The sequence below is a fragment of the Calonectris borealis genome, chromosome 17 (genome assembly GCF_964195595.1).
Source record: "Calonectris borealis chromosome 17, bCalBor7.hap1.2, whole genome shotgun sequence".
In the NCBI taxonomy this organism is placed as follows: Eukaryota; Metazoa; Chordata; class Aves; order Procellariiformes; family Procellariidae; genus Calonectris; species Calonectris borealis.
This window is the reverse complement of record NC_134328.1, coordinates 11,301,057-11,326,988: the sequence shown is the minus strand read 5'-3', so window position 1 is coordinate 11,326,988 and position 25,932 is coordinate 11,301,057. Positions and strand designations below refer to the sequence as shown.

The 25,932-nt window shown below is 37.2% G+C and overlaps 2 protein-coding genes across 4 annotated transcripts in view; one reads left to right on the top strand and one right to left on the bottom strand.

Annotated features, from left to right (window-relative positions):
- RTF2 (replication termination factor 2) overlaps positions 1–25,308 on the bottom strand; it is a 30,802-nt gene extending 5,494 nt beyond the window's left edge. The window contains exons 1-8 of one of the 2 annotated variants that reach the window (XM_075166581.1): positions 25,158–25,308; positions 23,910–24,004; positions 23,714–23,807; positions 23,379–23,518; positions 22,601–22,679; positions 4,288–4,401; positions 985–1,039; positions 810–902 (exon numbers count right to left, since the gene is read on the bottom strand). In XM_075166581.1, the coding sequence (XP_075022682.1) occupies positions 810–902; positions 985–1,039; positions 4,288–4,401; positions 22,601–22,679; positions 23,379–23,518; positions 23,714–23,807; positions 23,910–24,004; positions 25,158–25,226 (739 nt within the window). In that variant the 5' untranslated portion in view covers positions 25,227–25,308. The remainder of the gene's footprint in view (positions 1–809; positions 903–984; positions 1,040–4,287; positions 4,402–22,600; positions 22,680–23,378; positions 23,519–23,713; positions 23,808–23,909; positions 24,005–25,157) is intronic. The other variant, XM_075166580.1, reaches the window with a different exon arrangement.
- On the top strand, positions 8,512–17,142 carry LOC142089732 (putative beta-1,3-galactosyl-O-glycosyl-glycoprotein beta-1,6-N-acetylglucosaminyltransferase 7). Of its 2 annotated transcripts, none has more exons than XM_075166578.1 (5): positions 8,512–8,954; positions 11,468–11,595; positions 12,983–14,014; positions 14,485–14,580; positions 15,341–17,142. In XM_075166578.1, the coding sequence occupies exons 3-5, from the start codon at positions 13,039–13,041 to the stop codon at positions 15,565–15,567; spliced, it is 1,299 nt and encodes a 432-aa protein (XP_075022679.1). In that variant the 5' UTR covers positions 8,512–8,954; positions 11,468–11,595; positions 12,983–13,038; the 3' UTR covers positions 15,568–17,142. The 2 variants fall into 2 exon arrangements, with proteins under 2 accessions (XP_075022679.1, XP_075022680.1); XM_075166579.1 differs by having other exon boundaries at positions 8,519–8,954; positions 12,983–13,779.
- Positions 25,309–25,932: the final 624 nt, after the last annotated feature.

The following is a 25,932-nucleotide window of genomic DNA, read 5'->3' as shown; positions in this document are numbered from 1 at the left end:
TAGTTCAGGAAAACAACTACTAATTCTCCTCACACTACCTCCTAGCCAATAAAACAGACAGACCAAGCCCTCGACTGTATCACTGTGTGAATAAGAGCCTCTAATCTCATTCATTCAAGTTGGCTCCCACCAATTTAAAGCACAGCAATATGGGAATGACATAAACAAGCAAATCTGCCTTGTTTCACAGTGAAAAAAAATGCAATATGGTGAAAAGTGTTTATTATTTTTATTAGTTATCTGCATCACCACAGCACTTGCCAGTCACAAGAGTGAGCAGAGACCCTGTTGTTTTAGGTATTTTGTGAAAGTATAACAAGAAGTCAGTCCCTACTCTATTTACTCAAAGTATAGGATGATGGATAGCAGATGGGACGAAGGCAAACTGGGCAGAATAAGGAAAAACGGATAAACAGAGGCTCTTGCACACTTTCTGCAGAATCAGTTTTGTAGATTTTACAGATTGTAAAACAAAGCTCTGTTTTAAGAAAAAGTTAAATTGACTACAGTTTCTACTAAACAAGGAGCTTTGTACATATTCACGAGGCAGCTTCCAACTCCAGCTTGGAAAGGCAGCCTTTTAGGACACACTTTTGAAAGAGGCAGTTCTTTGAAAAAGTGAGCCATGACATTATGGCTCCCTTGAAGACAGGAGTTGACCTTTTATTACTGAGAAAGATTAAAAAAAAGAAAGTGAGAGGGTAGCTTCTGAAAACTGGTACAAAACAGCCAGAGAAGGCTCTCTCCTACAATATTTTTCAAAGCAGAACTATTTGTTCACATTTTTCACATTTAGATTAAACACCAACCTGAACTTTTGGTGAAGATAATCTGCCTCTTTTCCCCAGAACTGGAATTGATACAATCCTTTCCATTCTTAGTCTTTGATGGACCTGGAGAATCTATGAAAGAAAAAAAAAAATGAAATCATGAATCTGCTTCATGACTCAGAAGGCTACACAGAATTTGTAGCTGTGACATTACCTTCAGCGGTATCTTGCTGAGAAGCTGATTCTGCTGACTTACACTTCTTTGATTTCTGAAACAACACAAGCAGAAATCTGGTAATGTACTGAAAGGACACAGAATTCCCAACTTGCATTTGATAGACACACAATTCCATTTAGTACATTTTTATGTCTTACACAGTGGAACTCTTCCTTTCACAATAGTGTTCCACGCTTTTGATATTATTTCTATATCGAAAAATAACAACCTTGGCAACCTTGAAGGCACCTTAAAGAAAATTGCGCAGGCCAAAACTAAACTGTCTGGATGTGGTATTTTGGTTTGTATACTTTGCAGAGGGTCTGTGTGTCATCAGCATTACGGTAATCTGATACTCTGAACCCACATGGCAGGACAGTAAAATGCATGACATTAAACAGGACACAGTTAACTGTTATCAATAAAGACGTATTTCAATAAAAATTTCAGAATAATCCTGCATCTCATATCCACTTAATTTTATTTAGTTAATAAAAAATCCCTCCTGGGTAACTTTCAATAACTGGGCCCTTTGTTGCAAGATTGCTTGGGAAGAAAAGATGCAAATAGTTAATCTAAATTTTTTAAAAGCATCTGTGGACCAGATTTTCCAAGTTAATTTATGTTTGTCCAGATTAAAAAACACAAAAACCCAAACAACAGCAACAAGAATCCCATTACTGCCTTTGATTATATAAATGCCAAGCTGAAAAAGAAAGATGTATTAAAACAGTCATTGGCGTTATTTTCTCAGAAGATGACTCTGTATACATTCAGAATGGTGTACGTATTTCAAGAAAGCTACACAAACTCAAAGAAAATAAATATATTTAAATGTGTGATAAAAATTAGGAGAACCATGCTGTCAAGCATATGATTGAGGAAAAAAATGCCATACCACATGTTGCTGCAAAGCTTAGCCAGAAGGTGGTGGCAGAGGGTTACTATTCTAAAAGCAAACTTGGCTCTCCTGGTGTCCTCCTGGTCTCCTGGTGTACATGAAAAACCTCTTTTCAGGGTGCTTCCACCTTTGTTATTATGGGTGGATTTACAAAGAAAGATTACCTCCCAGTATCTGGCATCTGAACTATGAGATGTTTGTAAATATATGTATACATATGTGCTTAGGGACATGGTTTAGTGGGCATGGTGGTGTTGGGTTGACGGTTGGACTCGATGATCTTAGAGGTCTTTTCCAACCTTAATGATTCTATGAGTCTATGATTATATATATATTATACATAATGAATATATATTATACATATTTCATCATGGGCACATATGCCATAATTGAGCTTGAATAATCTTTTATACTAGTGCTAGCTGCGTCTTCCCTACGTTTTGTCTGATGGGTATAAAGAAAAGGACTTTGTGCTTCCTGCTCCAAATACAGCAGGTCCACTTAGACTGCTCCCCTAGCTGAAAAAAGGAACTGAGGAAGAGGATTGAACAGCAGTGCCAACAGACCCCAAACTAGAAACTGTCTTCTGATGCTGGAACTGGAGCTCACAGATCTCAGATTAGATCGAATGGTGCCAGTGACAGCAGAGAAGACTGGTTCTAGCTGTAAAAGATCAGCTGGTGCAGCAAGGCAAGGCAGTATGGCAAAAAACCATGAGAACTTGAGGATGAAACGCAAAAGGCCTGCTGAGAGACTTGCAAATACTGTGCCTGCCTGTAATATAAGACTCCACTAAACAAACAAAAAATATTTGCATATTCACCTATGGCATATAGAGCCCAAAGACCAAAGCATGTTCTTCTTTCATCTGCCACCATGAGTGACTGTGCTGACACGTAAGAGATAGAAGTGCTCAGCACACTCAGGTTCTTCTTTATTGCGCAGAAGTTGGGGACAGCACCAGCTTTCAGACTATTCGAAGTTATTTGAAGCAAAGCTATAAGTGCTTTGTTAGGGCCACTTTCCTAATGAAAACCGAGTGCAAATAACCACTGTTTTTGGGGTTGATTACTCATCTACTGAGATCTGCAATGTTCTATCATCAAATTATCTTTAAAATTCTTTCAAACATTTAATTACGAAGTACTGTAAAAAAAAAAGAAAAAAAAACATCTGAAGAGACAGTGTAAGATTTACAGTATTGCTCTTACGCCAGAAGCTATAGGACACCATGTGTAGAGGCTATGAACAGAGAGGAAACAGAACAGTAGGATTTCTATGGGTAACCATCCTTCTCTTTTATTGCCCAGGCCCAGTGATGCTGTATTGGTGCAGATCAATAAAGACCCTACAATGAGAAGTAGTCATATACTCGCTGGTAAGTAAACTAGTATTCGTTTCAAAACAATGTAGGAAAACATTTGTATGCCATCTAATCCTACAGGCAGACAAAATCAAGCACAGTAATAGGGGTGAGATGATCAACCTCCATCTAAAGTCTCAGTTGCTGAAAGTGTCAGACAATGATGATTCATGCTCCTGAGATTCAACTAAATCTGTCTGCACTCTGGACTGAGTCAACACTAAAGTTTTTGCTTGCTTCGTCATCCTCCAGAACAGCAATGCCGGTTCAGAAAAAAATAGCAATGTTGAAAAAAGTCCCATGTGCAGAACTGTCATTTGACAGCACAGTACCACAGAACAACTACTACTTCACAGAGTAGTAGCATACAGTAGTGTATATAGCAGAGCTGCAACGACTTTGTTCCCATGGCGTTTTGCCTGATCAGATTAAAAAAAAAAAAAAAAAGAAAAAAAAAGAAATGCAAAGACCTCAACAGTATGGTGGGAATTAGCATCACCAATAATCACTCAGGACTGTAAGAACCACAGAACATGACAAAATTTCCAAACAGTAGTCTCACAGAATCAGACCAGGAATCTACGTATTCCAGCATTGTGTTTCTGACTGTGGCCAGTAGAGGATACTCGGAGATCAAAAAACTCATAACCTACCATCACAATAAAACAGGAACTACCATATGAAATTCAGAGAAGATTTTGCTCATTACTAGAATTAACTAATAGAAGGTGTTTGTTTCAATAAAAACCTGAAGTATAGCTGGCACACTGTCCATTTTACCCATAGCATTAAATCCTGTGATTTTCAGAGCACTATGCGCTGCCTGTTACTCAAGACAGTTTCAGTTCATACAACATGCTATTAGCAAAATATGCATGCAATCTCATTACTTTTAAAAGTAGCACTGAAGTACAACAGAGCTTACTGAGTAAATCCTCCAGTCTGCATGAAGATTAGCAGAAAAAGCTATGTGATCTAAGAGTAGATTGCATCACAGACAAGAATTTTTTTTTTAAACAACGTATAAAAAGATTACCTTTTCTAATTTACTTTTAAGTCTTCTATCCTCCATTCTTTTCTTCAATACTTCCACATCTTCTTTATTACCATTAAGGATAATCACATCTTCCTCTTGAAAGGGAACACCACACTTCAAGAAAAAAAAAAGGACAAACCTAGTATTTTTTTCAAGATCTTTATGCTGTTGAACCTTGTTAGAATTAATACTGTGTTTAAGCTCTCCAAGGAGCTCTCCAATCTTTCCCCTTGCCACTGTATCTTTTCCAACAGCTCTTTCTCTTTTATTACTGTCTAATACATCTTCTTACCTAAAATGTCAAAGGGAAAATCTCAGTTGTTTTTACCACTGAGCAAAATAATATTGATTGACAGTACCCCTCTTCACAAGAAGGAGAATAAATACTCATCTTACCAGTGAATCATGAACTTTTGATAACCACATTTAAAAGCAGCTTGCATATCAATCTGCACAGCAAATTATAAAAGAATTTCAGAAATATGAAAATACTTTGTTCTTTTTCAAAGACCTATTCCATATAATAGGGCTATGGAAATTGAGTATTTATTTCACTATCAGTCCCTTATAAACAACACTCTTAACCAATTCTGTTTTTTCTTCTTTAAAGGTCTCATTGCATTTCCTGTTCATGGGTTCCTTGTTTTACTAGCATAAAATGTACAGTGAATAGATTAAACAAAGTAGTCCTAACTAGAATCTACTCAATTTTCCAAACCCCATAGCTAAAACCAAAAACACTAAGGTACTTTCTGACTTTTTTAGTTATGAATGCATTTGATTAAGATCTAAGCACTATGCCACTGTACTCTAGAATTTGTCTTTCTATTTAGTAATACAAGAAACAACAACTGATCAGAGCAGTTCCTTTACACTGACTAAGAACAACACCAACAGTGTTATTCCTCTACATGTAGAACAGACAGCACCAGGGAATCTTTCTCCCCAACAGCTAGACAGGAAAACCTGCTTTGGTGTTTTTTTTTGTTGTTGGTTTTTTTTGTTTGTTTGGGTTTTTTTAAATAATTATTATTTTTTATTTTTTTTAAATGACTATGGGGATAAAAAGGGGTCACAAAAGCAGCATTATTCATTAACCCAGCCTTGCCTTCTCATAGTCCTTCATCTGATTTATTAAACGCTACCAAGTTTCAAAGTACATTCGTAAATTAATCTGGATAATGCATGTAATGTGCTTCATGTAATTCCACATTTGTTTTCTGGTTGAAGACACAGATGTTTCAGTGCGCGCATTTTCAATCATCTGGTGAAGCCAGGACATGGACTATGATGTTTTCTTTTCTAAGATCTCCGTTTCCTTTTTTTTTTTTTTTTGTTATTTTGTTAAATCCAGAAGCTTTCTGTTAATCTGCAAGATTAGTTTATAATCCTGCCTTTGTCATTACTCTTCTGTTTTCTAAACAAAGGTTTAGAAAGGTTACTCATGTATTTGCAGTAGGAACTAAACAAATGAAAGGACATATGGCCAGTACTTTGATTACAGTCTGCTCAAGTGATGAACACAGTTTAAAAAATGAATCTGAACACAAGTGGTCAGAAAACTTATGAAGGAGAGGCAAGGGTTATAGAGATGCATATTAAGTAAGTCAGGCAGAATAATAAGTCACACACAAGAAATGGGTGAGTAGCCCAAATTTTTCCATTGCTACTCAATGAGCTAGTGTTAGAAATACCAGCTTGGTATGATCTCAGACACTTGCGAGTGAGAAGTCTAGAACATCAAGACAGACAATCAGTCTTCATACTGAGGCAGGAGCGACTGGCAGCTGTCTTGATTCTAAAGAAGTCCTACACATTCATTTCTAGTGGGGTATTTTCCAAATACAGCATGAAAAGACCAGCACCCTCCTACAGGCTAGCAATTTAAAAAGTAATTTCCACAATAATCTTTTAAAACATATTCTGTTAAGCATACAAAAGTAAGTGGAAATCTCCTCCAAGTAAAAGTTTATGTCAAAGGACTCTAATTTCAATAAATGTTGCATTTTGAAAAAGCAAGCAAATCCAGGTTCCCATCTGGAAAACAGAGGTGGAACTGTTCTAAAATGAAAAGTATTTAGAAGAAACAGGGAAATAAAGACAGTGTCCTCTTTCCATTTACTGAAACAAATAATTTTTTGCCATGACAACAGTCAGATTATATTACAGAGACCAAACCCTTCTAAACATACTTTAAGTACAGCAGGTTATAGGCACAGAACCAACTCCACCTTCCCAGTTTCACTAACTCCAGTAGGTACGATTTGTTGTTCCATCATACATGCGCATCAAATATGATTTAATTGTTGATACTGTTGGATGCAAAGCTGTAATTCTGATTTTTTAAAAAGCTCACTATCCCTTTATGCAAAAAAGGAAAGATTTTTATCTCAACGTTTTGAAATGCTGAGATAAAAAGCAGAAAGAAATTTCAGTTTTGCAAATTCAGAAAGATTGTTCCTTCAGATTAAGGTCTTCTGGGGCAGATTTTTGTTTTATGATTATCACGGGGTCTCCCTTGCTGTACCTTGTTTATATTGAAACTTTAAATATATTTGAAGCTACTTGCTGTAGTTCCTTGATGTTTTTGCAGCACCTTGAATAGAAGACATTCCTAAATGAGATTGAACTGGAAAACAGTTCCGAAACAGACAAAAGCATTACAACAGCAGCTTACACATCTGAACGCAAGATTCAATTTGTAACTGCAGAAGAGTGGGATATTAACTGAAGGAGACGCTGGACAAGCAGCTTGATTTTTGTCTAAAAGCCCTTTCAGGGTCCAATTATAAAAGCATGTTCAAAACTGTATCTAAATGGCTTAACATGCTCGCACCAAGGAATTATTTAAAGGGTGTGCAAGTATGATCAAAAAGCCTTCAAAGTCTGATACTCATAAATTTATATACCCTACATATCCCAAGTGTATATACATACATACTCACACACACAAAAAATCAACTTTACAGTAGGATAGCTTCTTATCTTTCTTAGAAAATAAAATACAAGAGGTTTTTTTAGTAATAATGAAATCTTAGTTTAAGATGATTTCCTGAATTCTAAAGTTTACAATTTCTTCTTAAGTTTCAGCTGCATAAGACAATGGTTGTACCGTATTTCTTGCTGTAAACTACTTTTGACAGAGTGTGGGTTTTTTTTGTACAGCATCTAAGATTTAGTTCCATCCATGACTACTCAGTCTTAATATAATACAAATAAACAGCAGGCAAATATGTTTTCATATCTGAATGTTTACATCAATGTTACAGTTTAATGTCTTATGAGAAACCTGAAACCTCTTTCCCAAATTATAAACAGTAAGTTAACTCCTGCAGTCCTCCTAAATATGACCATTACTAGGAAATGCATAAAAACATGAATACTTTTCCAAAACAATTCCCACCAGATTATGGAACATGTATGACCAAAACCTGACTGTCCCTCTTTAAACAGGGTAGTCTTTAGAAAGAGGATCGAACAGACATCCTATTCAACCAAGGACCACATCACCGTTCATTTACCAGCCACACAAGCTCATGTATTAAAGATTATCATCTCTTGTAACAGTTAACTAAAAACAATGTTTTAAGAGAGATACTCTTCCAGAGGTTTATTCATTAGAAGTTCGGTAGTGTAAGATTTGATGAACACCATTTTCGACATTCCCACCCTACTCAAGCATACAATGGGGCAAAGAGTAAATGGTAACTTGGGAAGAGCAGAAAGTCTCCTACATACTAATTCACAGAATGTGAACTTTCACTCAGAAGTTGTAGTACCTACTACAAAAATACTGTCCAAGCAGAAGCCTCTGTTTACAGAGCTTCCCTTAAAGTCAGTGTTAATTTTGTATCTGCCATACCTGCAGCTGTGCCTTTATTTACTTTGAGGTTTTCTCTCTGTTTATTCCTGACCAAGATGCTATTTTTATCTGAATGTGTCCAAAATACACCAGCCTTCTTATTCATTTCTAGAACCCCAAAGCTTCCTAATTCCAATAAATGTAAGCTGTTAACTTTTCACTTATTAAAAACTCCAAGAATCTTTATAAAAGTAGTAACACAGTAAACCATTCAGTTTCAGAAGGAGATATTTATTATCTTTTAAGCTTCCAGCTACTAGAAATGACCAGAGGCAATTCTTTGCTATACTTATTTGTCGCAAATTGGAAAGTTTCAGCAGGCAAACAGTTAAGAACTGGGGGAGGAGGAGGAGGAGGAGAGAGTTCGTTTCCTTTCCAGTTCTCATCATCCAGCATGCTCCGTTAGCAGTGCAGAGGTTAAAGCCTCTGAGGTAAAGCAATACTATTTATAATCATCAGCAATGTACTCCACATATTTGAAAGTCTGATTTCGGTCCTTTAAAGGCTGTCTCAGAAAGAGTGGCAACAGAAATTTGGAGAAGCTCAAGTTTTCTCTCATTACTGTGAAGCAGAGGACATTTCTGAAGCTAAACAGCATTACTGCAGAATAAATATGCTAAGCATTGCGGGAAACCAGATGAAGTCTTAAATGAAAACATTCACGTTAATGTTTAACCCCTTTCACTTACGCGAGATCTCTGCACAAGCGACAGAATGAAGAATGCTGTCTGAATTCTGCTGAAGGACAATGGGACTTTCTATTTATTTTTATTATGCTGCCGTCTCCTGGCTAATTTTGTACAAGGTAAGACTGAATAAATTAGATTGTAGGACTTCAGTTTTTGGTTTTCCTTTATTAAAACACAACATGTTTTAATTTTTGTAAAGTGACAAATATTTTCACTTCAGAAAGACCATTTCACTTTAAAAAATACTCAAATCTGCAATAAGGGTAACAATTTTTTTCTTTTTACTTTGTCATAGATGTACAGTAGGGTGGAGGTCACTATTACTATTGTTGTTTGTATCATAATAATCACAATACTTATGAATACTTATTATGCTCTGTTGCAAGCTACTTAATTTTTTTTACAGCCCTATAACTTAATGGTTTAAATAGCTTTCATAGTATTTGTTTTAAATTGTTATGAGGTCAAATACACTATGCAAGAAAGAAAAAAAAACAACAGGAAAACAGAAAAAAATAGCAAAGATGAACAGGTAAACCTCCATAAATCTGTTTAATATTTATCAGTAAATACGGATGCAATATTTTTAAGTAAGAATGATTTAAAATTTCTAAGGCAATATTAATTGGGTTTGTTGAAGAAATTTTTTCTTTTACTTGATGTGTGTCACAACACAGAAGCAGACTCCGCATACTTACCCAGGCTTAAGGAAAAAGCAAAGCAAAGTAAAAAGCAGTTAAAAGTGCTGATTTTAACATTAAGTTTTTAGAGGACTGAGTATTCACTTGCTTATAAAACGTCTACAGTAATGCCTGCATAAACACCTTTCAGACAAAAATTCAGACATAAAAAGATTTGGATATAAGGAGTTAATGCCTTTTAACCATTTTATTAGAAGATGAAGTATTCCTGAGTCATTTGCTTCACTAAATTATGGAGTCATATGAACTAGATTTTATCAAAACATTAATATTAAGCAAATAAAGAGTACAGACAGAATATTTAGAGGTGCAAAATCCTATGGTAGGAGGAAACAGGGAATTGTACAATGATTTGTTACTATGAAATGCACAGCAAAGTATATAGCTAATGGGGTCTTGATGAACTGAGATGATATTTCACAGGCTTATTTTCAGGCATAAACATAATTCCACTTTTCTCTAGAGTTCACCTTTTTAATTGCGATAGAGGAGCTAAGGCTTACAACAACAATTTTCTGTTAAGTAATATCCATAAAAGCAGCTACAACGGTGCTTGAAAATCCCTGCAAACAGGTTGTTTTCTGAAGAATGTCAAATACTACTCTCAGTACTTTTAAAAATTAAGACAATTTCATCCTCCAGATTTAGAAAACCTATCTATAAGATAGAAAAGGTTGAGTTTCAGAGATGTTCTAATAACAATAAATAACTATAATGGCACTCTTGCATAATAAAATTAAAAGGCAAGATAGGCATAGACTGGTTTATGCCTGGACAGTGCATCTTCTCAACAGTACGATATCTTGTTCTTCAAGGGCAGGTGGAAATATGGTAGCATAGTCCTTGACAGCAGACAATAGCACAGGGGCTGGAGGATTCTTCTAAGTGGCAAATTTCATACACAATGGGACTAACAGCTGCAATTCTAGCTCTAAATCTGGTAAAACACTAGCAGAAAGCCAGTGCTTTCATTCTATAATATACACTGAGGCTGAAAGATGTCAAATTCTGTTCTCGTAAGCAAGGCTTCATCATTTAGTCATTCCCCAGAAACACGTTAACACTGGAGAAGAAATTGTTTCTTCTTCCCTGGTAATGGGGTGTTTGTGTACTTTTATGCTGCCATATAAAACATAGCTTCTAGATGCCACACAGTTCAATAGGAAAAATCCATAATAAACACGTAACAACCTGAAACATCCCTGGAAGCTATTATTTGAAGGGTAATAAAAATTTAAGTGTATGAAACAAATAGGTTATAGCTTGGTTCCCTAGGGAACTATCCTTTGCAAGCTGTCCACAAAGATGTATTTAATGGAAAAAAAACCCCAACAAGCGTGCTCATTCTGTACAGATGTTCTATATTGGATGCAGGTATAAAGTCCCAAATATTTCTATAACTGCGCAGTGTCTTCATTGTAATTCTTATGTCCAGAATGAACCTTCCCTGTGATGTACCATAGAGACCACATCACACTCACTAATTCAGAGCATCCTCAATGCTCTTCCTGTAATTACTCACTCAGAATAAAACAGTTTTTCTCACTCCAGGTCCACAAAAATCAGTGCTTCCATAACAGACACTCCCTCTCCCCAACTTCTGCTATTGGTACATAACGGCCCTTACGCTAATCTATTCTCAGCTCTGGTAGTCAGCTGGTAGCAGGCTTCAGCACTGGTGTATTTCATTTTCACTGTGAAAATCCTGGCTTTCTCCTTTCAGTGACGTTCCTTTTCTCCTCCTTTCCACACAATATTGAAAGGTTGACATGGATTTGATTTACTGAAGTTTTTCATTCAAATGGATAAAAGACTCACATCATGCTTGTTTACCCAGTAAATGTATCCCTTAGGAGCTGCAAAGAAAAAAATATTCTTCTGGGACCCGATTTCCTCATGTTTTTCTTTGGCCTATGCATTCAATGCAGACTGAAGAGCACTGCTGACAGAACATAGAAGCAAAATGGATGAACCTTCCACCTAACATACAACTCCACTTTCTGGAATGCTAAGTGGAAAAGAGGCATTCTTCCAGCATGATATCCAGTGCATACCCGTAAGGACAGTAAGATAAATACATTCTTTTCCAACAGCCTAGTAAGATTTTAAAATTGTGGTATGATAGAATATCCATTCTCTTGGTTCAAATTCTGTATTTTTAATGCTTTTTAAATTCTATGCCTCATTTCTACTTTAACTACAACGTCCTCTTTATTTTCAAGCTTCTAAGACAGATGTATACTGAGTTTTCATTAAAAAAGCATTTTCCACTTCTTTCTAATGAAAACATAGAGCCTTCTAACCACAGTAGCATTCCTATAAAGAAACTACCTTTATAAAAATATGCTTTTCTCTGTGCCTATGTAATAACAAATACATTGTGATGTTGACAGCTGCAAAGCATAAAATATTTACAGGTGAAATACAAATTTTGTTAAAAACAAATTCATTGAATAAAATAAGAGAAAATTAATTCTCTTTAAAATAAAAATAAAATCTTTCTTAATTTAACTATTAAGCTTAATGGCAGTAGATGGACCCTTCCCCCCAACCCTAGAATTTTCTCTAGGACGTTCTATACCAAATGCTTCAAAGATAAATATTTCATGTAATTGCTGTGGGATTCTGCTGCACTCTCATTCTTCTGACTTTTCAACAAGGTATACATAAGAAAAAAATCACAATGGAAAAACTATGCCGACACTGATGTAAACTACACAGTTATCTCTGAATGCTAATACTGGCAGTAGTGAACTTATCTCAGGATATGCACATACACTAAAAATAAGAAGTGAGTGTTGTCCACATATTCTGTTTTCCAGAGCACTAATACAAAGATGTCAGAGAAAAAAAAAATTCTCAAATGGTTAGAAAAATTTGCTGACTTTATAAGGATAAAAACCAGTGTATTTTGTGGATTATGTTTTTGTCTCTTCTTTTTGTTTATTCAATAATTTTTCTGCTGATTTAATTTATTGAATTCTGGTCCTCTGGCAGAACTTAAGGTTTCCCAGGCCTTAAGGAAATCTCAGCAGCAGCTCTCCCTTAGCAGTGCTCACACATCTTCCCTATTCCAAAGCTAGACCTTGACCAACCTACGGCACTGGATTCACCTACTGGCACACACATTGCCTCAAAGTAGAAGAAACTTCTATCAGATGGGCTAGGCCCTCCCTTGCTCAAGTAATAAAGTGTAAAAAGCCATTTTGGGTTCTTTGGATAAGTTTGTTTGTCCTAGAAAGACTGCTTCATGGCTCTGCAAGTACTGTTTCCAGTGGCTGAGTACATTGCAGCATGAGCATGCACATGGGCACACACACAGTCCCTCCTAGTAACTGGAAAGAGAGTAATTTCAACTTTTATAAATGCATCACTAACATGTCATCTACTAAAAAAAAGTCAAAAAAGTTCTCTCCCTCTCTTTATCTCACTTTTCCTTTCAGGTAATCTGAACGCTTAATTAAACTATGATGAGAAGACAGTATCTGGAAAATAAAAGATGAACCCACTTGATGCAACAAAATCAGGATTTTTAGTGTGCATTGCTGTCTGTGTATTCATCTACGCTTTTATCTACCTAAAGGATACACTTTCTGAAGAGCCAAATGAACAAAAATTTAATGCAAATATAGTGGAGTGTGGTTTTTACCCAGATGAACTTTGTTCAGCTCTTTTTGTGGGGAAAACTGCTGCCTTTAAAATTGGAAACTTTTGTCAGAATACCTACCAACCTAAAACACTCAGCTGCATTCAGACTTCGTGCAACTGCTCCATGGTTTTGAAGACTCTGCATTTTATCACAAGACCACTGTCAGATGAAGAAGGAAATTTCTCATTGGCATACATTATCACAATTCACAAGGAGCTGGAAATGTTTGTAAAGCTGCTAAGAGCTATTTATATGCCTCAGAATATTTACTGCATACATGTTGATGAAAAGTCACCAAAAGATTATAAAGCTGCTGTACAAAACATCGTTAATTGCTTCGAAAATATTTTTATTTCCTCAAAAAGAGAAAATGTTGTTTATGCAGGATTTTCAAGATTACAAGCTGATATTAATTGCATGAGAGATCTAGTTCATTCAAAAATAAAGTGGAATTACGTTATTAATCTATGTGGTCAAGATTATCCCATTAAAACAAACAAAGACATTATACAATACATCAAAAGTAAATGGAATGGTAAAAATATGACTCCTGGGGTAGTCCAACCACTTCATATGAAACACAGGACACAGGTTAGTTACAGAGAATATGTACATTCTGGAATGTCATACGTGTATCCAACAAAGAATACAAAAGCTAAACCTCCGTATAATTTGACAATATACTTTGGTAGTGCCTATTACATACTCACTAAAGAATTTGTAGAGTTTACATTGACTGATGCACGTGCAAAAGATTTGCTTGAATGGTCAAGAGACACGTACAGTCCGGATGAACACTACTGGGTCACACTGAATCGATTAAATGGTAAGATGTATGTTATTTCTACTATGAATAAGCCCTGGACCAAGAGCATTGTAAGGTCTCTGACACAGAGAGCTACTGAGTTCCAATTCAGAGCTTAACAACCACTTAATTGAGTTACATTGCATAAGTACGGTAATTTCTTCAGCCTTGATGCTGCCCTTTCAAACAGTCACATCTTCTGACAGCTGAGAAACAAAGCTTGATTCCAGAAAAGTACTACTTATGGTGCAGACCATTAGCTACAAGGCTAGAAAAATGTTGATAAAAAAGGTAAATTTTTTTGCTACGTAAAAGCTCATGCTCTCAAGTAATAAAAAAAGCATAAAAAAAAAGACAAAGATGTCTGTTCTTATTATGTAAATATCTGTAAATAAATACTTAACATGGCTACATTTAAAAAGTCTTCAGCAGTGAAAATTTTCCCTGTAATGAGTAGAAAGAAATCTTATCAGAAACTTATGTTTTTAAAGATGCTCCAGGGGCTACACCCAATGCAGACTGGGAAGGAAACATACGAGCCATTAAATGGAAAGATCAAGAAGGAACCATACACAAAGGCTGCAAAGGTAATGTGAATTTTGATGATGAACTCAAATTTGATTCACTGACTAACATTCATTGCAAATTACGTATTATGCTTTAAACTAGCTATTAAATAAGCCGCAATGGTCATACATATTTTATTTTGGAAGTATCAAATAAAACAGCAAGCCATCCTACTAAATTACTTCACTGTATCCAATTTAAATAGCTTCTGATATATTCTTGCAAAGATCATCACAGTATCCATATACTGACAACCATTCTTTCAACCTCCAATTACTAATGCATTAACTCGACTGATCAGTTTTCAGGGAAGAGTAGGGGGTTTACTTGACAAGCATGTTTGCCAGATACTTTCATTAACATTGGGTTAAATCTCTTCAATTTGAACAATAATAAAAAAGGAGAATAGTGCTGACCATATGGAAAGAATGCAAAAAATTTAAGATCTGTAACTGTAGAAACTCAGCACAGTAAAGTACTGCATGATTAAACAGGTATCCAAATAGAAGTAAGAGATCAGAACTTCAGCATGCCAACTACAAGACACAATATTAAACAGAGCAACATGTCAACAAAGCAGCTGGAGGTAACGTATCCATTTGTGTAAAATACAAAACCAAAGCTTTGCCTTTATGTTTAAAAACTAGTATTATCCTCCAGATATATTTCAATGATGCTCTGTGTGAAATCAAAAGGTAATTTTTGTTAGGAACACTATTTTTTTAAATGATTCTGTTCAGCTTTCTGCTACTTTCAGATACCTTCGATTTGTCTTTGCAGGTCATTACATCAGAGACATTTGTGTCTATGGACTGGGGGATTTGCAGTGGATTATTGAGTCCCCTCATTTGTTTGCCAACAAATTTGAGCCTGCAACATATCCACTTGTTATGGACTGCCTGGAGAGACGCCACAGGCTTAAAGTACTGCACCAGGCAGAAGTCCCGGTTGAAGATCACTGGCGTTTTCAGGAAGAGAACTACTTCAACATGAAGCTGAATGTTTGAGCTTAACTAACATCTAAACAAGTGCTCAAAATGCTGACAGAAACCATTAACATTTTTAGCCATAGACTTCATTCTGTGCATTACAGCATGAGGGTAAGCATAATACTGTACTACCAGTCTGCCAGTGAAATAAACAGTTTTTATTTATTACAGTAAGATAAAGAACAACAACTGCTAATGGGTTAATTCTCAAAGAAAATGACATGTCTAAATCTATAACTTACTACAGACACGGAGGAAATCCATAATCCTTTAAGTAACTTATTTAACTGGAAAAATATATATTCCTCATGTCTGCAGCCAAAAAAAGGACTAACTGATATGAAAATAATAAAATGGAAGCAATGACTGAACAAAGATAAAATATGAAGAGCACAAGTTAATTAATGTCTACTGTATGTTTTATGAAATAGATTATTTTGAATAATGAAGTTCACACTAAGATTTCAGAGCTTGTAGATAAGCAAGTGACAACCAGTTTCAGACACAGTCCACTTCACTGTTTGTTTGGGTTTTTTTTTCATGGCCAGCTGCATCTCTAATTTCATTGTGTAGCATGGCAACATCACTCTTGCACTACTCAGGCTTTGCTCCTGATGAAAAGGGTGTGTGTGCCAGCAACAGTAGTAGGGGTCCTGCAATGCATGTTTACCTTTAGGTCCCTGTTTCTGAGTCTCTGCATAAGTTTAGGGCAAGGCGACACGGGAAATTTGAGGCCAGGGAACAAAGAAAAACTGAGCGAAAAGCCATCTTTCAACCCCAGTGTACCTGACTGAGGGAAGCAAAACTCCCCCGAACCTTGCAACACTCTGCAGCAATTGGAGATAACACCTAGCAGCAACCAGGACAAGCATCTCATTTCCCAAACCCTCTGCAGACCAAATTGGTCTACAGTAAGGAAGTGGCTTTCAACACACAATACAGGCAAAAACAGGGAACAGTAATAAAAAAAGAACAAGGATCCAGTCCTTTTCGAGGCGAGAGTTGCTCTTTCCTCTTCAGGACTCCTAAATGAATCCTTTCACTTGTGCAGTAAAAAAAGATTGGGGGAATACGAGGAAACAGAGAGGATATAGGTGGTGGTCTTTCATACAATATGACAACTCTTCCATGGGATTAAACCTCTACACCCTGTCTCCAAAGGTCTTTAGTTAGGTGCTACTGACAGAAAGAGACTAGGAGAAACCTGGACTGTGAGAAGTAATTTCAAACTGTTCGTCCTCCTTTAGAAGTATTTTGGCAAGAATGCAGATGAGTGTTTCATTCCAGTAAATCCAAATAAACTCCCAATTATTTTGCATGAACTCTGATGCTAACTAATAAAATACATCCTGTTACTTATAAGCTTACTTAATTAGAAAATGCAAATTATAAATAAATGTCAAGGAGCAATTTAGATGTAAGCTTCAATATTCACGCAAAATATCACTCAGTTTTTACAGGAAAACTGACTTGCAGATTAAGCATTTTTCCCAAAAAATCAAATGAATCAACAAATGACCCAACAATAGAATATAAAAGTTTCTTATTACAAACTTATTCCCAGGTTCCTGGAACTGTACTGCTCATTTTCCCACACGAGTTTCTTGGAAACATAATTTCTTTCAAATGAACTTTAACCTAAAGAAAGACCATCTGGCCCCTATTTATTTACAGAAACTTACAAACTCAACCCAAAGGCCTGTACTCAGTTTCATGTATAATCCAGGATTTATCTTGTGGCTAAATACTGCTGAAGATGCTTTTTTATGGAGGGAAATAAAGAAAAAAAAAAGCCCCCCCCAAAAAAGCCACAGAGCATGTTCACACTGAGCTTGTTGACAGTCCCTCTGAAAACCATTACTGAAGCTAATGGGTCTCTGGCATGTATTAATCATAGCAATATTCATAATTAATTTCTCTCCAAACCACACCCAATCCACTGTAGGGCACTAACAGCATTTATCCACTCCATGTTGTTTTTTGAAACGTGAATGGAACATTCCTTTGCCGTCGTTGCAGCAAATCCAGTATCAAGCTTTCACCTTTCGCCACCATCACACAAAACAATTGTGGTGTCTCACTTCTGAATTGAATTAAGAGGATAAATTCAATAGCAAGGTGACAGATAACATGGGCTTGGTTTGCAGAAACTGAACCAGTCAAACTGGGGAAAAAAAAATCTGCACAAAAAACCCTCTTAAAATATAATTTAGGAATGACTTTATCCATGTTAATCCAGGAAAATCATTGGAGTGTGATCCTCCTTCCTTAAAGGATTTTGTATTTTAAACAAAATTTTACATATATAAACCCCCCAGAAAATCGTAATTAAACAACCCCATTCTCAATCATTAAGAAACAGTATTTTACACATTATTCTCAGTGACCATAACCGCATTATATTCTTGAAAGATTTTTTTACTTCTAAAAACAGTTAAAAAATTAAGTAATAAAACTGTGAAAGCTGAGAACATTTAATGAACACTTTTTATGTATGTTAAGTTCTCTATGCATTATTGTGTTTGAGTAGATTGATCACAACTTTTAGATTTCAGCAACCAATGTTTACTAACTTTTGGTGACTGTTGATCTAACAGCATAGTGTCAATGTGACCTTGTTCAAGGAAACAGTATGCTCTATAACATACTGCACACACATTAACTCCATATCTGAAAGATGTATGCATAATTTCTGTTTCAAAAAGCCTGAGGCACATGTTCAATAGCTCTATATCTAAGTTAAACATTTGACTAAGTGTTTTATATGGCACAGACTTTAATAGTTAGGGTACTATTTCAAGTGTGTATTACAGTCTGTTGACTCTGAAAACAATTCCAAAATAAATTTTAAAGTGATACAAGAAACTACATTTTAAAATGTAATCTTGTCCTTAACTTCCAGAGTGACTACCGGAACTCCCAGAAGGACTTCCACCACAGATTCAATAACCACTATCCCGTCTCCACACTACCTCTAGCATGCTATTACACCAATAATAACTTCTTAGACAGGAGAGTCAACATGAAAAATTGGTAATGGTGCCTTTTTCAACCCCCCAAAAGTGAGGTTAAATAGATACTATATACTGCTAGGTCATTCTTTTATTCCATCATTTCTAAAAGCATAATTTTTATCAAATAGCAGACTTCCAAACAAGCAGGCACCAAAGATGGCCCATGCAAGAATGAGGAAGCCAGTCAGAACAGAAGTTTCAAAACATCAATCACTTGGGCCCCACCAAAATCTACAGACCACCACAGATTAGCACTAACTTACAATCTACAAGATCCCATCAAATACAAAAAGAGTGAGTAGAAACAGTCTTGCTTGTTCTTTTAATTTTAGTCGTCTGTTGGAGAATTAAACACAACAATAGGTGAGAACATTCTATTCAAAAGTGTAAATTTTAAACTGACAATTTCCATGACACATACAATTCTTCCTGAAGAACAGGAAGCAGGAGGCAGCAGAAAACTCCTGATCTTCAGGGTTTCTGCTACAGAATACGCATCACCAAACTCCGTTATCTGGCAGTAAAGTTGTTTCTCTTCCTGCTGATTGAGAGTCCTATCCTGCACATTTGAGCATGTGCCTTAGTACTGATAGTTTAAATTTTCTCTTCTTACTGAACTCAAAAATATGGCTCAAACAAAATACAGTTCTGTGTAAAAATGTATTATAAGTTTTATTTGTATTCGTAAGTTGCTGTTTTAGACAAACCTCTTTTTCAACTCTTTTCAGTCTAAATAGTTAGAAGCTTCAAAATTTGTCCCAAGCACTTCATCTAACAAGCTCGCTCTCTGACATAAACCACCACTAAAAAATTCTCTTTGCTCTTTCAAAAATCTTTGGCCAGGGAGTTTTATATTTTGGCAAGACAGTTCAAAGCATTTACCATTCAGGCAATAAGAAACAATCCCTCTCTCTCTACACTGCTACAGTGTCTGACTGTTTGTTTGCCTTAGAGTTTTCACACTTTAATGTTATTTTTAAACTTGAATCTTTCAGTATACTGCTACTTAAGATGTGAAGCGAGAAAGAAAAGTTTACTTCCAAGGGAAGTAAGTTACTTAGAAAAAGTCCTCACACATTAATTACAGTTGCCTTACTAAAAGTCCTCCATCCATGACAGTTTCCTCTCACATTCTTGTGCCTTTCCCTGGTACCAATACAGTATTTTTAACAATTCCAGTAAAAGCAGATGAATACATGTATTTAATATTGTCAGCTCTTCACATAAAGTTTCTATTGAGGCAAAATATGTTTTTTCGAAAGAGAACTCTGATAGAAAGACTGCTTCACCCTCCCTGTACCTAGACTCCATAAAGCCTTTCAAATCTAGTACTACATCAAATACTGTTGAGATAAACCAAGGAATACTGAATTCTTCATCTTGGGGTTTTCCATTTCCTTGAATTAGACAAAATCTGCATATGCATTCAGTTTTTTCTTAAACACTTATTTTGTGATCTGCATATCACTGGGCACATGGATTGCTCTATTTCGCATGTGAGCTGCCACAGAAAAAACTGAGAGAGAAAACTGAGCAGTGAGACAACTGTCTGTGGGACTTTCCACAAAGTGGTAAGCATTCCCATGAGCCAAGCCAGAAGGCCTGGAAAGGAAGCAACCCTCCGCTCTGAGCACAGGAAAGTAATTTGCTACAGTTTCATGGAGCACAACATTTTGCAATATGCATCTTGTGGCATGTAAATATACGTTCATTAAACTAGATCATATGAACTAGGTAAAGTACATGAGTATGAAGGTGAGGACTGCAGAATTGTTGTTTGGGCTGCTGGATATCTATATTCTCTGGTGAATGTTTTTACTGCATCATTACAGCATCTGTTTGACAAAGTCCTTTGGGAAACCGTTGCTGTTTACAATTTAGCAGACTATCAATACTGCTCTGTAAGCTCATAGGTGAAATTAATGCGCAAGAATAGCTTGTTTTGAAAGAGCTTTCCTGAATTTCACAGTAGTGGGGAACAGAACTGCCACACACCTCCTAGACTGACACTTCTCCAGCTTACATCCATGCTATAAACGTCGTCCCCTGGGATGAAGTGAAAACACAGATTCTGCTAGCTCAAAAAAAAAGACTGAATACACAGTGTAAACAAGCAAATACAGGATTATTCTTTTTGAACTACGCTCATCACGTCACTCTCCAAAGTCACATAACAATGCCTCTGCACACACAGGCGTGGCAGGGGCACACAGGGCTGGGAATCTGGGCACGTACTGGCAGACAGGAGGCAAGGCCATGAAAGAAAATGCTGTGGCCCATATGGATCCTATAGGTTGGATTTCAGTTCAAAAAACATATTGTCATTCTTAAAATACAGCAGTTAGCACCAGTAGAAACATATGTATGGAAATCCACAACATTCAAACATTCTGCACTTCAGAAAATTTTTGCATTTTGAAAGAACATGTACCAGAAGAGGATTCTATTTGTTAATAAACAATTTCTAATCCTAGCATATGTACAATACACAACACTTCGGGTTTTTTTCCTTCTTCATTAGTTCGGGTTCATTTTACTCTATGCCCCATTGCTGCATAAAGACAGAATGTGCTGGGGGAATGCTGCTAATTAGCGCCTTGGATATAAACAAACTGTTCGCTACCAGAAAGCATGGCAACCAGTTCCCCATGATGCTATTTAGAAGAGTTCTGGTCCCCTTCTTGGTTCTGAATACACAATGAGAACATTATCAGTATATATCCAAAAATCTACCAAATCACTCTTCGACCTTAATCAAAGGAAATGCGGACTAAAACATGTCTCCCAGCTGGTTACCATTGTCTTTGTGCACCAAAATCCAACAATGAAAAGATGACAGACTAGGTTACATTATATCCACTTCATTATTTCTAGAAGCATCCTTCTGAATATTGTGAAGAATTCACATGTATGTGAAAACAGTTGTGTGCAAATATGAGGCTATGATAAATACTGATTATTAAAAAAATCCAGAAAACATGTGGGATTCATTTAGTTTTTATAAGGTTATCAGACTGGCCAAACCATGGACAAAACATCTCATTCCTGCATTTAATAATTAAGTTACATCCATCTATCAACAAAAATTTAGATGCAAATAAAAACCTCATTAAAAATAAATTAGTATCTGCCAACAGGAAAGCAGAGCCATTAGGACTAAACCAGTATTCTATAGAACAAAATTAGCACTGAATGCAACAATGAGGCTAAACCTAACTAACAATATCACCTGCAACAACTTACCAAGAAAGTTCATCCTTCACAGCTCTTGTTTAATACAAATATACTGTATGTTTATCAAATATTAGGGTGTTTGCTGAAAAATAACTCTGCCTAAATGTAGCAACTATCACCACAAATCTCACTGATAATAAAAGTAGCAATAGGAAAAAAGAGAGTATTTGCAACTTTTATCATTGCCCCTAAAAGAAACCTAGATAATGAGATAAAACCAGCACTATAAAATGAAATGCAATCAGTATTTTCTACAATAATCCATGTAATTGCTGAAAATTTTATGAAGAGTTGCCCAAAAAAAGACAACAGCAAGTGTCCTTTAAAAATACAGGGATCGAACCAAAACCTGAAAATGTTATCAGTTTAAACACATAGAGCAGACACTGATAAACACAAAACACATGCACGCAGAAAAAAAACCAAAAACCAAACACCCCAAACCCCAAACCAATCACACTTTTTAAAACCGAAATTCTAACCAAACATTTGAAAAAATGAAATTTCTAAAGTAGTTGTTGCAAAACCAAACTGTCTATGACAACAAAAATATTCATTCTTTACAACTACTTAGAAACATATTTTTATTAAAAAAGGCCATATAGAATTACTTCAGGCCATCATGAAACAGAACTTTTACAAGTTGTATTTCAACTTGCATATTCAGATTAAAAAAAACACTTTACAATAGTGGATGTGAATGCAATTGTATATATATATACACACACTCATAGGTTTATAACTATATATCTGTGGGGGGTCATATGTGACCCCACTGCTACTAAAGCTGAAGAAAAACTCACCTTGTGACAAACTTCTGATTTAATTTCTTTGAGAGCACGTTCAGAGAACACACAGCCACAGTTTCTCAAGAAGCAAAACCTTCAAAGAAAAGAAGATGAGACACGCAATCGTTTTTAAGAAAACCTGTGCCTAAAGGATATATCTGCAGTGCTGATTTAACACAGAAAGAATACTGCAATGGGCTAGCAGGACACAGGTAACTTTCTCTTTATACAGTCTTGCAGCTAATCAAGGTATCAGCACCTTAACTAGGTACTTATTAATCTGCACAATATAAGAATCAAATGAAAAATATTGGGTACATTAAACCACAACACGTATTTTGTTATTTTATTCTCGGTATAATTCAGCATAGATTTACGACAATCTCTCAAGGGGATCTTAGCAAAACGGATGCTCTTGAGAATTTTTTGTACATTTGCTATAGGTCTAAACAGGCTTCTCTGGAATCATCACCACAATCTGTTTTACTGCAAAATTATACTATTTGAATGGTTCCACCTTCCACCAAACTTACTGGTTTCGCTTACTCTGACTCATACATATAAACTCATTTAGGAAAGGGTTAACTTTCAATGTTTCCTCTTGAACATGAAATGAAAGGACCCTTAGCAGTCTCCCGAACTCCCACCTTCTGAAAGAAGGACAAATATTCCCCACAAAGGCTTGAGTAAGTACATGAATTGCAACATTATCGATTCAAACATTTTTACCTGCTCTATATTCAGTTTAGCATAGTACTCACTTCTAAAAACCAAAATCCAGAAACTTACTGACCTATGTCTTCCATTCATTTCCAGTCCCACCACAGGGCATATAAAGCGTGCAGACTGGATGTCATCATATTTGTCACCTTTTATACTCTCTTTATCACCACTCCAAGCTGGGTTATCTGCAAGGTTTAGTTCTGTTACATTCTGAAAAATAAAAATGCAAGCCTTAAGCTGTTTACTGATGATTTCTGAGCCGTGATAACATTCCCCATGATTTTTTTCATTGTGGTTTGCTATTTTTAACACTTTTAGTATATAGTGAGAACACAAGCAAATTGAGGTTTTGTAGCACGTTTTAGCTTTCATGGCACTCTTTAACATTAGACACAACCTGTTTACCTTAATGCTCTTGATATGTGATGCAGCTTCCATAGGAGTTTTATCAGCTGACTTGTCCAACAAAAATTCAATGATGGCATCTTTATTATACAACCTATAACATAAAATTTTTAGTAGTCATATTTATTTTCATAACATCCTTTTATTTATAAATTAATACCTTTTAATATAGTGGTCTTTATGGAAACATTCATACCTGCCTAGCTCACAGGCTACAATTGGTCGACATAACTTCTCTTGACTCAGAGCACAGTAGTACCATCTTGCTACCAATTCAGCATTTTTGTCAACCTGAAGATAAAAAAATCTCATGATTTTAAAATAGCTTTTATATTTACAAATTATTTAAACATAAAATCAAGTAATACTTGAAGCATTAATCAAATCCCCCAGTATCTTACCAAATCTACTTTCTGCATTCAAATCTATTCCCTAAAATTACTTTAACAAAACCCGTTAGCAAAACCTTTTAGCAAAATTAATGACCAGTTTTGAGGGTCTGCCTCTATCTATTGAACACGTTTCTGCATCTTGGGACTTGGGACCTATCTTCCTAACTCTAACTCAGTTTTCTTATTTTTTGCCACTTTTGTCCCCTTCCCTCTTTTTTTCCTCTTTGCTCTTCACGTGTTCTCCACTACCCTCTTCTCTCTAGTTCTACATCTCACCCCTCCTTGGCTTAACTACCAGTTCCACTACCTGTAAGGAACAAGATAACAAGAAAAACAAATCTGGGGATGTCAGGATGCTACCTCAAGCTCCAGTCTAAAAACATGAATTTTATGACACATTAGGCCATAAGAGAAAGGTTGAGCTTCAAAGTTACTCTGATAGTCAGCTGTGGGGAGCAAATTGATTTTATTTACTTATTTTACATCAGGAAGTGTAATTTCCCTAAGTTTTCTGCCACTTGCTGTGAGATTTTTCCCGCTCTTCATCCAACTATCCACACCTGTGATACCACTGTATACCCATTACCCTAAAACACCCTAAAAAGAGAGCCCAATCAACAATCAGAATGCAAGCAGATGGAATGCCGAAATGGCCACATTCAACACCACCAATGCTGTGGTCACACTATTAAGCAATCTACCAAAAGCGCTGCCAGCAGATACCGTACCCCTAGACGAAGGAGGCCCCTAAACCCCACGTGTAGAGCAGAATATCCAAAAAGCCCTCCAGAAGACGAAGGGAACTCCTGTAGCTGCCGCTAGCGCCACAGATACAGTCACCCTGAGGCGGTACCCGCAGACCGGCCCAGTGCCGCGCAGAAGGGCGCTCTCCCCCACGCTGCAGCACCAGCCCGGCTCACTGCGGGACGGGCAGCACTAACCAGGCCTCCCTGGGGCCTCTCTCCCCCCGGGCCGCGGGCCCACGGTCAAGGCCCAGGCTCACAAAGCCGGTCCGACAGCCCCCGGCCGCGCTCCCCGCCGCCCCCTCCAACCTTCTCGACTTTGCGGGGCCCCTTGACCAGCTCGTGCCGCTTGGGGATGGTGCCGCCATCGCACCCCATCTCGCTCCCCGCAGCGCTGCGCTTCCGGGTCCGCTTCCCCCACAGGCTACACACTTCCGGGGGAGGGAAGTACTTCCGGCGTGCCCTGAGAGCGGTTCCACAGTAACCAGCCGGTTGGGGGCGTGGCTACCAGTGCACGGGCGGGAGGGGCGGGGTAGGGCGGACGAGTCCATCGGGCCGGTGCCGGAGGGGCGCGGAACGTGCCACCGCGCTCAGGAGGGTTCGCAGCGCCCCCTCCCGGCGGCGGGGCGGGGCAGCCGCCGCCTCCCCCCGCCCGCCCCGGCGGAGCGGGTTCCCCCTGTCTTGTGTGAGGAACCCCCACACAGGACAAACCCCCCCACAGGACACCCACTTCGGGGCATTTATGGCCAAATCAGGTGTTCCCGAGTGGGGCCGGGGCTGGGCCGCGGGCTGCCCCCCGCTGAGGAGACGCCTTTCGCCTTTCCCGCCCTCAGCCCGGGCTGCTGCGGCAGGAGGGGGCGATGGCCGGTGGCAAACATCGGTCAGTCCAGGAGCGAGTTTAACACAAACCGAACAAAGCCAACGTGAAGTGCAGTTACTGCATTTAACTGTGCAAACAGTAATATTTACAAATGTCGACGTTTAAATAACGGTATAAAACATGGTGACTGCCAAGTGAAAACAAAACTGAGAGGAAGATGAGGGAGCTGGTTTTCCACAGGCCAGTGCAAGTTACCTGTAACTG